Genomic DNA, 16,315 nt, shown 5'->3' with positions numbered 1-16,315 from the left:
ATGTACCAGACTTACCTTGGATGTCTCTCTGAGGGTCTTCCATGGAGCATCAGCTTTTCAGTGGGACTCTGACCACTGCTAGCCATCTGAAAGCCTCCTGAGAGCAGGACAATCATTGTTTCCTCTCCATTCCTTGGTGTCCCCAGGATCCTTCCTCTTGTCTTATGGTACCAAATCGTCTCCGACCCATAGTGACGCCATGGACACATCTCTCCCAGAGCGCCCCACCTCCATCTGCAATCGTTCTAGTAGTGGATCCAGAGAGTTTTCTTGGGAAAAATACGGAAGTGGTTTACCATTGCCTCTTTCTGCACAGTAAACTTGAGTCTCCACCCCCCACTCTCTCCCCTGCAGCTGCTGCCCCAGCACAGGTGAATTTTAACTCGTAGCAGATTGCTTTCCACTCGCTAGCCGCTGCCCAAGCTAGGAATGGAATGGACAGGCCTCTGCTTGACTCTCTCTCCTGTAGCTGAGACTGGTAGAGTACTGGAAACTCTCCAGGTGTGATCCTGAGAGGGGAAGGGTCGTTACTCTTGATTAATTTCTACTGATGTCCCAATTCAATCCCCACATAAGAGCTTTCAAAAGGGACAATCAATCCATTAATGTTATGCACTGAATGCTCACTCTGCGCAGAGCACTGTTTGTCTTTTTAAAATAGAATTTATAAAGCACTTACGTTGTGCTAAACACTATACTAAGCACTGGGAGAGATACAGCCTAATCTGGTTGGACACAGACCATGCCCCACACGGGGCTCATACTTTTAATGCCCATTTTATAGATTAGGGAACGGAGGCACAGAGAAGTGAAGTGACTTGCCCAGGATCACACAACTGACAAGTGCGTGGCTCAGTGGAAAGAGCACGGGCTTTGGGGTCAGAGGTCATGGGTTTAAATTCTGTCTCCATCAATTGTCAGCTGTGTGACTTTGGGCAAGTCACTTAACTTCTCTATGCCTCAGTTACTTCATCTGTAAAATGGGGATTAAGACTGTGAGCCCCCTGTGGAACAACCTGATCACCTTGTTACCTCCCCAGCGCTTAGAACAGTGCTTTGTATATAGTAAAAATCTACATCTACATCTCTACATAAATACATCTCTACATCTACATAAAAATCAAATCTACATCTCTGCCCCTCCTCTCTCTCCCTCCTTTCAGGCTCGTGTTTCCTCCTTCCTTCAAGACAGCTCCATCTGGATGTCTGCCCGCCACCTAAAACTCAATATGTCCAAGACTGAATTCCTTATCTTCCCTCCCAAACCCTGCCCTCTCCCTGACTTTCCCATCACTGTGGACGGCACGACCGTCCTTCCCGAGCTCTCTTCCTCCCTTCAAAGCCCTACTGAGAGCTCACCTCCTCCAGGAGGCCTTCCCAGACTGAGCCCTCTTTTTCCTCTCCCCCTCCCCATCCCCCCCACCCTACCTCCTTCCCCTCCCTATAGCACCTGTATATATGTTTGTACAGATTTATTACTCTATTTATTTTACTTGTCCATATTTACTATTCTATTTATTTTGTTAATGATGTGCATCTAGCTTTATTTCTATTTATTCTGATGACTTGACACCCGTCCACATGTTTTGCTTTGTTGTCTGTCTCCCCCTCCTAGACTGTGAGCCCGCTGTTGGGTCGGGATCATCTCTATATGTTGCCAACTTGTACTTCCCAAGCGCTTAGTCCAGTAAGCACTCAATAAGTACGATTGAATGAATGAATGAATAGTAAGAGCTTAATAAATGCCATCATTGTTATTAAGTGGCAGAATCAGGATTAGAATTTAGGTCCTCCTGATTCCCATACCCATGTTCTATCCTCTATGGCACACATCTTAGATTTGATCTTTGCCTTCAAATAGTTCACAGTATGGAGGAGAGCCAATATTCCTCCATGCTACCAATGTCATGTCACTGTGGCCTAAAGAATTGAGCACGGGGCTGGGATTCAGAAGGACCTGGGATCTGGGTTCTAATTCCAGCTCTTCCACTTCTCTGCTGTGTGGCCTTGGGCAAGTCACTTCACTTCTCTGTGCCTAGAGAAGCAGCATGGCGTAGGGGGTATTGCACAGGCCTGGGACTCAGAAGGTCATTCACTCATTCAATCATAAATATTGAGTGCTCACTGTGTGCAGAGCACTGTACTAAGCACTTGGAAGGTACAATATAGCAATAAAGAGAGACAATCCCTGGCCTCATTGGACTAATCCCTGCTTTGCCACTTGCCTGCTGTGTGATCTTGACCGAGTCACTTCACTTCTCTGTGCCTCAGTTACCTCATCTGTAAAATGGGGATTGAGACTGAGCCCCACATGGGGCAGGGACTGTGCCCAAATTTGTTTGTATCCACCTAGGTGCTTAGTACAGTGCCTGGCACATAGTAAAAGCTTAACAGATACCATCATTATTATGATTATTGTTATTCTCTGTGCCTCAGTTGCCTCAACTGTAAAATGGGGATTAAGACTGTGAGCCCCATGTGAGACAGGGACTGTGTCTAACCTGATTATCTTATATCTATTCCAGTGCCTTCAACATTACTTGACACAGTAAGCACTTAATAAATACCATCATTATTATTATTATCCTGCCATATTATTATTGTTATTATTATTATTATTATCCTGCCGCTTCGAGCTGTTCTATACTGGGGGTGGGGGAACTCAGTACTCAGCACTCAGAAGCAGCGTGGCTTAGTGGAAAGAGCCCAGGCTTGGGAGTCAGAGGTCATGGGTCCTAATCCCTGTTCTGCCACTTTTCAGCTGTGTGACTTTGGGCAAGCCACTTAACTTCTCTGTGCTTCAGTGACCTCATCTGTAAAATGGGGATTAAGACTGTGAGTCCCACGCGGGACAACCTGATCACCTTGTATCTACCCCAGCGCTTAGAACAGTGCTTGGCACACAGTAAGTGGTTAACAAATACCATCTCATTATTATTATTATTTATTACTCTGCCCATCATAGGATTTTGGGTCCCAGGGCCCAGACAGAGGGGCTCTGGAACTCAAAACCACCCCCTCTCCCTGCCGCATTCTGGTCTCCAGACAGATCTCCCGCTACACATCATGAGGTTCAGGACGGCAGCAGGACGGCAGGGAAAAGGCTCAGGAATTTAAGGCATTTATGACTCGGGGATTCCTTCCAAAGTAGCTGAGCAGCAGATTTTTCTCCAGATCCCTTTCTTCCGGCATCTGTCCTTTCAGCTCTGTGGGGTTCGCCCCTGTGGGGAGTGAGGGGTGGGAGGGTAAAGGGGGCTGTGGTCTTAGTTTCTGGGTGCCTGAGATGGGAGTTGGTGAGTTTTCCATCTGGATTAAATGGGAAGGGGGAATGCGGTTTGGAAGAACAGCGGGGGCTAGCAACTGGGGATGGGAGGGGCAGGAGTGGGAAAGACTGCAGTTTCCCATCACTGCTCTTCTGGGTCAGTTTTTATTCTGAAAAGAGAAACAGTATGGCTCAATGATAAGAGCATGGGATCTGGAGTCAGGTGACAATCATAACCACTTATCTCATTTGATAAGTGCATACTAGAGAAGCAGCATAGCCTCGTGGCAAGAGCACGGGCTTGCGAGTCAGAGGACGTGGGTTCTAATCCCAGCTCTGTCACTGGTCTGCTGTGTGACCTTGGGCAAGTCACTTCACTTCTCTGGGCCTCAGCTGCCTCATTTGTAAAATGGGGATTAAGCCTGTGAGCCCCATGTGGGACAGTGACTGTGTCCCACTTGATTAGCTTGTATCTACCCCAGTGCTTAGACAGAGCCTGGCACATAGTAAGTGATTAACAAATACCATTAAGAAAAAAAGAGGTTAAACCCGAGCATGGGATTGGAAGCCAGGGGCTTTGGCAGAGGGAAAAGGAATTTCTCACCTTCTGATTATTTATTCAGGAAAGCTGAAGCCCATGGTAACATGCAGTGAAATGGGGATTAAGGTTATGAGTTCCATGTGGGACAGAGACTGTCCAACCTGATTACCTTGAATATACCCCAGGGCTTGGAACATAGTAATTGCTTAAAAAATACCATTATTATTATTATAACTATGTGCCAAACACTGAACTAAGCAGTGGAATAGACTGTAAACTCATTACGGACAGGGTGTATGTCTACTAATTCTGTTGTATTCATTCATTCAATCATTTTTATTAAGTGCTTACTGTGTGCAGAGCACTGTACTAAGCACTTGGGAAAGTACAATATAACAATAAACAGTGACAATCCCTGCCCATAACTAGCTCATAGTCTAGAGAACTGGATTGTACTGTCTGTACACTCTGCACATAGTAAGCGCTCAATAAAGAACACTGCTTGATTAACTTCTCTGGGACTCAGTTTCTTTACTCGTTAAATGGGGATTTAATACCTGTCATCCCTCCTTCTGAAACTGTAAGCTCCATGTGGGACGGCGACTGTGTCTGACATGACAATCTGGTATGAAATTAGAAAATCCACAGGGCCACGTATTTATATTTTTAATGGCATTTGTTAATTGGTTACCATGTGCCAGGCACTGTACTAAGCTCTGAGGGAGAAGCAAGCTAATCAGGTTCATTCATTCAATCATATTTATTGAGCACTTACTGTGTGCAGAGCACTGTACTAAGCGCTTGAACACAGGACACGGGTCCTGTACCACATGGGGCTCACAGTCTTAATCCCTATTTTACAGATGAGGGATCTGACGCCCAGAGAAGTGAAGTGACTTGCATAAGGTCTCTCAGCAGACAAGTGAAACCAGGTCCTTCTGAGTCCCAGGCTTGTGCTCCATCCACTAGGCCACACTGCTTCACTTAGGCTGCTTCACTGAGAAGCAGCTTGGCTTAGTGGCAAGAGCCTGGGCTTGGGAGTCAGAGATCGTGGGTTCTAATCCTGGCTCCAGCACTTGTCAGCTGTGTGACTTTGGGCAAGTCACTTAACTTCTCTGGTCCTCAGTTACCTCATCTGTAAAATGGGGATTAAGACTGTGAGCCCCACATGGGACAACCTGATTACCTTGTATCTACCCCAGTGCTTAGAACAGTGCTTGACACATAGTAAGCACTTAACAAATGCCATCATCATTCATTCAATCAATCGTATTTGAGCGCTTACTGTGTGCAGAGCACTGTACTAAGCGCTTGGGAAGTACAAGTCGGCAACATATAGAGACAGTCCCTACCCAACAACAGGCGCACAGTCTAGAATTATTATTAGGCCACACTGCTTCACATCTCCCCTGGGACAAACAGCATTCCCAGAAAGTCATGAGAAAGAATGACCCCTCCTCCCTGGACAGTTAGTCCAGACTCTTTTGGCATAGAAAAGCCATTTAGTCAGCTCTGGAAGGCACCCGGATTCAGTTGGGGCAGCTGGGACATTTGACATATATGAGCTAGCTTCAAGCTTGTTTCAGAACTGCCATGGTAGAGGGGTCACTGATGAAGCGATTCTGTTTTTTAAAAATATTTGTTAAGTACTTACTATGTGCCAGACACTGTACTAAGTGCTGGGGGGTAGATACAAGATAATTGAGTTGGACTCAATCCCTGTTCCACATAAGGCTGTCTTAATCCCCATTTTACCAATGAGGTAACCAGGGCACAGAAAAGTTAAATAATTTGCCCAGAGTCACACGGCAGACAAGCGGCAGGAATAATTCAGCGTCTTTGGGTTGTCCTGACAGTCTTAAGGCTGTAAGTTGGTCTCCAAACTGTAAGCTCGTTGTGGGCAGGGAATGTGTCTGTTGATTGTTGCATGGTACTCTCCCAAGGACTTAGTACAGTACAGGGGAAGCAGCGTGGCTCAGTGGCAAGAGCCCGGGCTTTGGAGTCAGAGTTTATGGGTTCAAATCCCCGCTCCGCCAATTGTCAGCTGTGTGACTTTGGGCAAGTCACTTAACTTCTCTGCGCCTCAGTTACCTCATCTGTACAATGGGGATTAAGTTTGTGAGCCCCCTGTGGCACAATCTGATCACCTTGTAACCTCCCCAGCGCTTAGAACAGTGCTTTGCACATAGTAAGCACTTAATAAATGCCATTATTATTATTATTATTATTACAGTGCTCTGCACACACAGTAAGTGCTCAATAAATACAATTGACCGGCTAACGGACAAGCTGTAGACAAGAAGGGCTGGGAGGGTGAGATCAGCCGAGGTGCAGGGACCCCAAACTTCCCTCCAGACCCCTCCTCCCAACCACTCCCCTCCCGCACCCAAGACTGAAGGTTAAAGGCCTGGGAGAACTCTCTGAGGTGTCCTCAAGTGGCCATGGCAGCCCTCCCAGCGGACTGGGTCTCCCGCTCTATTCCTGCCCTGCCAGGACTTCTGAGGACTCTCCCTTCACCCCCAAGAACTGAGACCCCCGAGGAATAACCCTGTACTCCCAGGACTTCTGTCCACTTCCCCTGCAGCTCTAGGGGGCTGAGACCCAAGGGATTACCTCTGCACTTCCAATAGCCCGGGACTCCCGGGGTCCTCTCCTGAAACCGCAGGGACTGAGACCTCCCCAGGGAATACCCCTGCACCCTCAGGCAATCGGGACTCTCCCTACAGCCCCATTGGATCAAGATTCCTGGGGACTCCTCTTGAAACCCCGGGGGACTGGGACCCCCAGAGATTATCCCTGAATTTCCAAGAGCCCAGAACTCCAGGGCATTCTCTCTGCAGTCCAATGGGACTGAGACTCCTGTTTGTTTTTTTCTTTTTTTGGTGTGGTATTTGTTAAGTGATTACTTACTTAATTAGGTTGGACGCAGTCCCTGTTCCACACAAGACTCAGTCTTAATCCCCTTTTTGCAGATGAGGCAACTGGGGCACAGAAAAGTAAAGTGATTTGCCCAAGGTCACACAGCAGACGAGTGGCGAAGCTGGGATTAGAACCCAGGTCCTTCTGATTCCCAGGTCCACTAGGATATGCTGCTTCTTGAGGACTCTTGAGGACTCTCCCTTCACCCCCAGCCTGCACAAGACGCCCCTCAGCAGAGAAACGGTTTCCAAACAACCTGGTGCCACCCATGGGACAGCAAGCATGATCCAAGCTCGATATTTAGCTACCACAGAGCAGCATGGCTCTGTGCTCGTGATGCTTGTGTGTCTTCCGGTGCCTCTCCGGATGGACAAATCCGATCTTCGACCCAGAAAAATCCACATTCCATAGATGAAGCATCCTTCATTTCAATCAACGGAGCTTCTCCGACATCCTGGAGCTTCTCCGATGGCGTTGTTAACGCTGAAGGCCGAAGCCACCGATGCCGTGGCTCATCGTCACAGACAAAAGACTGTGAGGAGCCAGAAAGCCGGGCCCCAAACCCCAATTCGGAAGGAAAAACAGATTTTCAAGTGTGTAGTTGGCAGAGGCCCTCAGAAACACCAGTAGCTGAGGCAGAGAAAGGCCCACCAAGCGATTCTTCATCATCACCCCCTTCATCCACCATTGAACGTCCCCCATGTGAAGAGCACTGCACTGGACACCTTCTGTATGATTAAAGCCCTATAGTGAGCATCGGGGAACATGAAATAAAAGTAGAAGACGTTGTTCCTGCCCTCAAGGAGTTCACAGTTTCTGCTGGCAGGCCTTCCATTGACTGCCTGGGTGATGCCAACGCTCACATCGAGTTGAGGTAACCCATACGGGCTTGGAGCCTGACGTCTGACTTTGAAAGACCCGGTCGTCTCCTCCTCATCTCCCCATCATTGGCTCTTCCTTTTTCCGCCCTGCCTCAGTCAGCAGGAGAAGCAGAGGACCAAAGGAGTGGAGGATGTGGGAAAGCTACTGGGAGATTGCGCTTCCTCCCATGCCCGTCCCTTTGACCCCCAGCCACTGAGCCTGGAAGCCATTTTGGGTTACCTAGAGCGGTCTACACCTCCTTTCTTCTTCTCCCACTCCCTTCTTGCTCCCTTTATTCATCCCCCCGTCCCAGCCCCAAAGCACTTATGTCTGCATCTCTAATTTTATTTATTTATATTAATGTCTGTCTCCCATTCCAGACTGTAAGCTCACTGTGGGCAGGAAACATGTCAACCAACTCTATTCTATTGTACACTCCCAAGTACTTAATACGGTGCTCTGCACACAGCAAATGCTCAATAAATACGATTGACTGGCCCAATGCATCAGGATGTTGCTTGGCTCTCCGTTCCTCTTTGCCACAGGAGACAAAGCCGGTGAACAAGTGGACAGTTAATTGGCATTTAGAAGGGATTTTGGAACCTCTCCAGGAATCCCAGGGGTAGGCTTCTCCAGGTCCTTTGGGGAACACTGGACCACGGGGATGTGAGATATAGCTGTCAGCCAGGAGGACCACTGTCAGTCAATAGTATTTATTGAGCGCAGAACACTGTACTAAGCGCTTGGGAGAGTACAATATAGTAATATATAGACACATTCCCTGCCCACAGTAAGCACTGGTCAACAGCCCCCCTGTAGGGAACCTGGATGTGCCCAGCCTCAGTTGGATATGATGGTATGCTTCCTTTCGGCCCCTCATAAACAGTGTGGTGGCCAATCTCATGGCTCACTGGGAAGGCGGAGGATGCAGTCAGCTTGTCTGGCCTGCGACAGGACCCCATTCCCTCCTTCAGCAGGTGAGAGCCGGCTTTTCCCCATACGATGCTTAACTTTTCCTTTCCTCAGTTTCCTCAACTGTAAAATGAGGATTCAATACCAATATTCAACATCTCCAAGGTTCACCCTTTCCTCTCCAACCAAACCACTACCTTCCTCGTTCAATCTCTCATCCTATCCTGACTGGATGACTGCATCAGCCTCCACTCTCTGATCTCCCATCCTCCTGTCTCTCCTCGCTTCAGTCTATACTTCCCTCTGCTACCTGGATTACCTTTGTACAGAAACGCTCTGGACATGTCACTCCCCTCCTCAAAAATCTCCTGTGGTTGCCTGTTAACCTACAAATCAAGTAAAAACTCACTCTCAGCTTCAAGGGCTCTCCATCACCTTGCCCCCTCCTACCTCACCTCCTTTCTCTCCTTCTACATCCCAGCCCACACCCTCCACTCCTCTGCTGCTAACCTCCTCACTGAGCCTCGTTCTCGCCTGTCCCACCGTCAACCCCTGGCCCACGTCCTCCCCCTGGCCTGGAACATCCTTCCTCCACACATCCAGCAAAGTAGCTTTCTTCCTCCCTTCAAAGCCCTATTGAGAGCTCATCTCCTCCAGGAGGCCTTCCCAGACTGAGCCCCCTTTATCCGCTCCTCTCCCCATCACCCCCAACCCTACCTCCTTCCCCTCCCCACAGCACTTGTATATATTTGTACAGATTTATTACTCTATTTTACTTGTACATATTTACTGCTCTATTTTATTAATGATGTGCATCTAGCTATAATTCTATTTATTCTGATGGTTTTGACACCTGTCTACATGTTTTGTTTTGTTGTCTCTCCCCCTTCTAGACTGTGAGCCAGTTGTTGGGTAGGAACCGTCTCTATATGTTGCCAACTTGTACTTTCCAAGCGCTTAGTACAGTGCTCTCCGCACAGTAAGCACTCAATAAATACGATTGAATTAATGAATGAATACCTGTTCTCCCTCCCACTTAGACGATGAACCCCATGTGGGACAGGGACTGTGTCTGACCTAATTAACTTGTACCTACCCCAGAACTCAGAACAGTTTTGGACACATTGTAAGCACTTAATGCCATTTAAAAAAAACAAACAAATAAAAATTGAGTTGAGCTGCAGGTGTGCCCAGCAAAATAATCAGAAAGCAAACTATTGGACAGACCAGGGTCAGCCTCTGTCTTCTACCAGCGAGGCGAGGCCTACACATAGAATTAGGGCCCCCTTCATATCAGACAGACAATCACTCTCTCCACCTTATTGAAGACACACCTCCTCCAAGAGGCCTTCCCTAAGCCCTCCTTTCCCCTACTCCCTTCTCTGTCACTCTTGCATTTGGATTTGCACCTTTCGTTCATCCCACCCTGAAGCCCCACAGTACTTATTTCCATATCCATAATTTCTTTATTTATATTTACATGCATCTCCTCTTCTAGACTGTAAGTTTCTTACAGGTAGGGACTCTGCCTAGAAACTCTGTTATCTGGTATTCTCCCAAGTGCTTAATTCAGTGCTCTACACACTGTAAGCACTCAATAAATACGACTGATTGACTGATTGGGGGGTGGGGGTTACAGGGTCTCAGGTGTGACCCAACAGCAAACAGGTTTGTTCTACACCAGGTAGTGACTTGGATATAGGAAGTGCCTATGTGAATCTGAGTTGTGGTTTAACATGGGAAAAAGAGGTCATTTTTTCCTTTGGCACATAAACCAACAGATTGCTAGGCCTCAAGAGCTAACTGCTGCTGTTTGGGTTTTGTGTATCAGAATAGAAAACTGGAATTCAATGTCATTTTTCTATACACACAGGCATACACATCCCTCACTCCCTAATAGTGCCAAAGCCAAAATCTTGAGAATTTCCCCAGTGGTAAATCGAGGGAATTCTCCACAAGCCTCAGTTTTTCAAATTGAGGATATGAGAATTGGGCAGGCTGGCTTCTGTTGATTTGCGTGCGTAATTCCTAGAGTGAGCACCTCAATCGGAAATAAGTAATGTGGCCTACTGAATACAGCACAGGCCTCAGAGTCATAGGACCAGGGTTCTAGTCCTGGCTCCACTTGTCTCCTGTGTGATCCTGGGCAAGCCACTTAACTTCTCTGTGCTTCACTTCCCGCAACTATCAAATGGGGATTAAGACTGAGTGACTTAGTGACTTCAATATCAATATTCAACATCTCCAAGATCCACATTTTCCTCTCCAACCAAACCACTACCTTGCTGGTTCAATCTCTCATCCTATCCTGACTGGATGACTGCATCAGCCTCCACTCTCGATCTCCCATCCTCCTGTCTCTCCTCGTTGCAGTCTGCTGCCTGGATTATCTTTGTACAGAAACGGCATTTCCTGTAGCTCCTGGGCAAGTCTATAGGCAAGTCACTCAACTCCATAATAATAATAATAGTTATGGTATTTGTTAAGCACTTACTATGTGCCAGGCACTGTACTAAGTGCTGGGGTGGATACAAGAATATCGAGTTGGACACAGTCCCTGTCCATGGGGGCTCACAGTCTCATTCCCCATTTTACAGACGAGGCAACTGAGGCTCACAGAAGTGAAGTGACTTGTCCAATGTCACACAGCGGACAAGTGGGACATGGACTGGGTTCAACATGATTAGCTTTTAACTTCGCCAAGCTCTTAGTACAGGGCCCGGCACACAGTAAGTGCTTAACAAATACCATGAAAAAAAGAGGTAAATGAGGCCCTGGAGAAGTTAAATGACTTACCCAAGGTCACTCGGCAGATGAAACTGGGATTAGAACTCAGGTCCATGTTCTTTCCAACAGGCCACACTACTTTCCTATAGATCAGGGCATTTCCTGTAGATCCTGGGCAAGTCTATAGGCGAGTTACTCAACTCCAAACCCAAGTAGGGGGAATCAGAGATGCATACATTGGACAACACAATGCCCCAAGACAGAGAGGTGGATTTTCTCCTGGCTAAAGCACACATCCCCCAAGAGGCCTTCCCCGACTAAGCCCTTCTTTCTCCTCTCCCCCTCCCTTCTGTGTCTCCCTGATTTGCTCCTTTTAATCACCCCTTCCTCAGGCCCACAGCAGGTATGCACGTATCCGTAAATTTATTTATTTATATTAATGTCTGCCTCCCCCTCTACACTGTAAGCTCATCGAGGGCAGGGAATGCGTCTACCAACTCTATTATATTGTTAAATTGTACTCTCCCACATGCTTAGTACGGGACTCTGCACCCAGTAAACACTCAATAAATATGATTGATCGATTGAAAAGCTCTGAAAACATTTTGGTTCGCCCTTTGTAGCCGGCGGAGAGGAAAAACAGTCAGCGGACCTGAATGAGCTCCCCAGATGAAGAAACCAAGTGGAAAATGTACATTTTAGTGACTGCACAATGAAAACATACTAGGTTGCTAATCACGACCAGCAGTGTATTCTTCAGATAAAATGACTCAAGGGACCACGACCTTTTTTTGGACCCTTCCAGGCTCACTACTGAAGCTGGAAATTGTTCCTGTCTCACAATAAATTGTCCTTAGACACATGTAATGGATCTACATTTTGGGAGGTCTGCGTTCCTGCCGATACACAGGCCATAAATTTATTTCCGAAACCTTTACGGCATGTTTTTGGAAAACGATAACAACGATCTTACTTTGCGCCTTTCAGATTTAGATCGAAATAAATCCCTCAAAAACACCAAGACAGACTTTCTGTAGTGCATGAAAAGTAGGAGGCCCAGCAGGAGGGAAAACAACCACCGAAAGAAAAATAGACCAGGGAGAGCGATAAACCATTATCTGACTTTATGACATTTATAATATTTCTAAGGTAAAGGCTAAAGGCCAGTACAAACAACAGGCTATTTAATCCATCGCCTTAGTTCATTTTAAGCACTACATCACCTACAAAAGCTTTCTAAGAAACACAATGCGACGATATCCTCATCTTGGGCGGGAAACATGCCTACCGACTCTCCCAAGTGCTTAGTGCACTGCTCTGCACACAGTAAGCACTCAATAAATCCCACTGATGATGACGAGCCCTGTGAACACTCCTCTTGTGTTTGCCCCAGCGTGAAAGCAAGATGAAGTTTAACCTCTCTGCTTGGTTCTCTTTCCTCCCTCATGACCCCGAGGGATGTTTCAAAGCCCGGTTTAAAATCTCGGGCCCTTCCACATCACCGACAGCTTACTTTGGCCTAAATCACCCATTTTTTCTCTACTGAATTATCCCGATAAATGCCTCTATTTGGGCCAGAGCGGTGGTGACCCCCTCCATGTGGAAGGCGTAATTCTCGGGGGCGGGAAGGTGAGCGGGGGGAGAGAACTGGGGAGAAGGGAAGGGTTTTTTAGGTTCCCCTTTGTTTAAGGTTCAAGGAATCTCATTCATAGGATCTGAAATCCTCAAAGTTCTCCTAGGGTCTCCACACGCGGGCTTGGCAGCAGAGCAGATACGATCTGTTTTCTTAATGATAATGAATTGGGTACTCTGCGGAAAGATGGAGGGCATGCCCATTGATGCGATCAAGCCACAGACTGCTCGCACCCTGAGTTCTCCTGGCCTCCCATCTCACACAGGCCGCCCACCTCGTCCGAAGGACTCAGGATGCCGGGACCCCGATCTCTCGGGAAAGAGGGCTAGGGATGGATTCCCTCCAGAAGGGCCTGCTTGGATCCCCCCGGGAGAGAGGTAGGAGTTAAAACGTGGCCAAGCCAAAACTAGAACTAACTTGGCTTTCCTATGCTGGGTATCAGGCGGCCTCAGAATAAAGTTACAGGCAGTTTGGCAAGAGGAGTTGATCGGTTAATGAATCGGGAATTAAGCTGCTGGGCAGGAAGGAGTAATGGGGGGGTCTGTCTCGGACTCTGAGGCCCCAGACCCCCAGGGTTTAGTTTATTTTTGAAGGTGAGCTGGCACGGCCATGAGACCCGGCCTGGGACTCAGTCCACGTTTCGGTATTTGGTGAAGAGGTTGTACAGTACGCGCAGGGTGGATTTCAAGTCACAGTTGACAATATCTGGAAAGAGAAAAGACGAGATGGAACCAGGAACTGCTCATGTGACGAGACCCCCCCTCTCCCCACCGAGCCTATGGTAATAACAATAATAACTGTGGTGCCTGTTAAGTGCTTAATATGTGCCAAGCTCTCTTCTAAGCGCTGGGAAAGATTTGAGTCAATTGTGTTTACTGAGTGCTTACTGCACGTAAAGCAGTCTATAAATACTTAGATACCCGTCCACTTCCTTGTCTTCATCCTCCTTTTCCTCCTCCTCCCCATCCTCTTTCGCCTTATCCTCTTCATCCTCCTCTTACTCTCTCTTTTACTCCTCCTCCTCCTTGGCCTCTTTGCCCTCTCCCCCCTCCCCTTTCTTGCTTTAATTCTCCTTGTTGTCCTCCATGTCCTCTTCCTCCTCCTCCTCGTCCCTCTTCTCCTGCCCCTTATCCCCCTCCCCTTCATCATCTTCCTCGTCCTTTTCATCGAAATCCTCGCCACCCTCCTCCTCGCCACACTTCTCCTCGTCATCCTTCCCGTCTGCCCTGTCCTCCCCACCCTCTCCTCTGGTGATAACTTTCTCACTGTGCCTCGTTTCCCCCGTCCTGCCGTAGACCCCTGGCCCGTGTCCTACTTGTGGCCCGAAATGCCTCTCCCGCCAAATCTGCTAATCACTCTTCCCCTCCCTTCAAATCCCTATTAAAGGCTCGCCTCCTCCAAGCAGCCTTCTCAGACTAAGCTCCCCTTTTCCATAGCTCCGCCTTCCCTCCGCGTCACCCTGACTCGCTCCCTGTGCACTAGCAGAGAAGCAGTGTGGCTCAGTGGAAAGAGCACAGGCTTTGGAGTCAGAGGTCATGGATTTGAATCCCAGCTCCACCACGTGTCTGCTGTGTGACCTTGGACAAGTCACTTAACTTCTCTGCGCCTCAGTTACCTCATCTGTGAAATGGGGATTAAGACTGTGAGCTCCACGTGGGACAACCTGATCACCTTGTATCCCTCCCAGCGCTTAGAACAGTGCTTTGCACATAGTAAGCGCTTAACAAATGCCATCATTATCATTATTATTATTTACCCCTCTCCCAGCCCCACAGTATTTGTATATATATCTATAATTCTATTTATGTACACTGATGCCTGTTGCCTTCTAGACTGTGAGCCCATTGTTGGGTAGGGACCGTCTCTGTATGTTGCCAACTTGTACTTCCCAAGTGCTTGGTACAGTGCTCTGCACACAGTAAGTGCTCAATAAATATGATTGAATGAATACAAGGTAATTAGGTTGGACGCTGTCCCAGACCCACTGAGGTAAATGAGGCCCAGAATTGTAAAGTGACTTGGCCAAGGTCATGCAGCAGACATGGGGCAGAGCCAAGGGGCAGCCTCGTCCTTTTGACTCCCAGCCCTGTGCTCTTTTCACTAGAACATGTTGTTTCCCTAAGAAAAATGGGCACCCCTTTCTCCCTCCTGAGGACAACAGAATTCCCTCCTGGACCTAGCTGACGGTACTGCTTTATCAGCTGGGAGTTATGTTGCCAATTTGTACTTCCCAAGCGTTTAGTACAGTGCTCTGCACATAGTAAACACTCAATAAATATGATTGATGATGAGTTAGAGGGCACCTGGACATTTCCAGGAGGACTGGGGTGAAAAGTGGAAGCGGCATGGTTTGGTGGAAAGAGCACGGTCCTGGGAGTCAGAAGCCCTGAGTTCTAATCCCAGTTCTGCCACTTAGCTGTTGCGTGATGCTGGGCAAGTCACTTAATTTCTCTGAACCTCAATTCCCTCATCGGCGAAAAGGGGAATCAAAACCTATTCTCCCTCCTTTTTAGACTATGAGCCCAGTGCGGAATCTAATTTTAACTTGAATCTACCTCAGACTTTAGTATGGTGTTTGGCATATAGTAAGCACTTAAGAAATAAAATCTTATTTATTGAGCACTGTGTGCAAAGCACTGTACTAAACGCTTGGGGAGTACACTATAACAATAAACAGACACATTTCCTGCCCACAACGAGCTTATGGTTTGGAGCTATTATTATTATCTTAAGTGCTTAACAAATACTGCAATTATAGCTACGGTATTTGTTAAGTGCTTACTGTGTGTCAAGCACTGGTCTAAGTGCTGAGGTAAATAATAATAATAACAATAATTATGTTTTTTGCTAAGGCTTACTATGTGCCAAGCGCTGTTCTAAGCACTGAAATAGATACAAGGTAATTAGGTTGTCCCACGTGGGGCTCGCAGTCTTAATCCCCATTTTACAGACGAGGTAACTGAGGCACAGAGAAGTTAAGTGGCTTGCCCAAGGTCACACAGCAACAAATGGCAGAGCTGAGATTAGAACCCACGTCCTCTGACTCTCGAGCCCGTGCTCCTTCCACTAAGCCACACTGCTTCTCTAAAGGCTAATCAGGTTGGACACAGTCCCTGTCCCACACGGGGCTCACAGCCTCGGACCCCATTTGGCAGATGAGGTAACTGAGGCCCAGAGAAGTTAAGTGACTTGATCAAAGTTACACAGTAGATGGTGGAGCCGGGATTAGAACCTATATCCTCGGATTCCCAGGCCCACCCTTTTTCCAATAAGCGCTCGATTAATGCGATTGAATTATCATTATAATTACCAATATCAATCATACTAATGATTAATATCACTACTAATATTCATGATGATAATATCTCATAACAAGCAGAGTTCTCAGTGGAAACAGCAAAGCCAGGATTAGCAGAATGAACTATCCTGCACGACAAGAAGCAGATCATCCCGAAAGCCT

The 16,315-nt window shown here is 47.4% G+C and overlaps 1 protein-coding gene and 1 non-coding gene across 2 annotated transcripts in view; both read right to left on the bottom strand.

Moving 5' to 3' along the window:
• Nucleotides 1-381: 381 nt before the first annotated feature.
• LOC119944306 lies at nucleotides 382-519 on the bottom strand. Its single transcript, XR_005455799.1, has one exon. It is a non-coding gene; the product is annotated as a small nucleolar RNA SNORA7 (small nucleolar RNA).
• Nucleotides 520-12,323: 11,804 nt separating this feature from the next.
• Nucleotides 12,324-16,315, bottom strand: part of PARVA (parvin alpha) — a 114,072-nt gene continuing 110,080 nt past the window's right edge. The window contains exon 13 of the mRNA XM_038764708.1: nucleotides 12,324-13,560. Coding sequence (XP_038620636.1) covers nucleotides 13,484-13,560 — 77 coding nt within the window. The 3' untranslated portion in view covers nucleotides 12,324-13,483. The remainder of the gene's footprint in view (nucleotides 13,561-16,315) is intronic.

The sequence above is a fragment of the Tachyglossus aculeatus genome, chromosome 22 (genome assembly GCF_015852505.1).
Source record: "Tachyglossus aculeatus isolate mTacAcu1 chromosome 22, mTacAcu1.pri, whole genome shotgun sequence".
Lineage (NCBI taxonomy): Eukaryota > Metazoa > Chordata > Mammalia > Monotremata > Tachyglossidae > Tachyglossus > Tachyglossus aculeatus.
The sequence above is the reverse complement of the archived record's forward strand: the minus strand, read 5'-3'. Positions and strand labels throughout refer to the sequence as shown.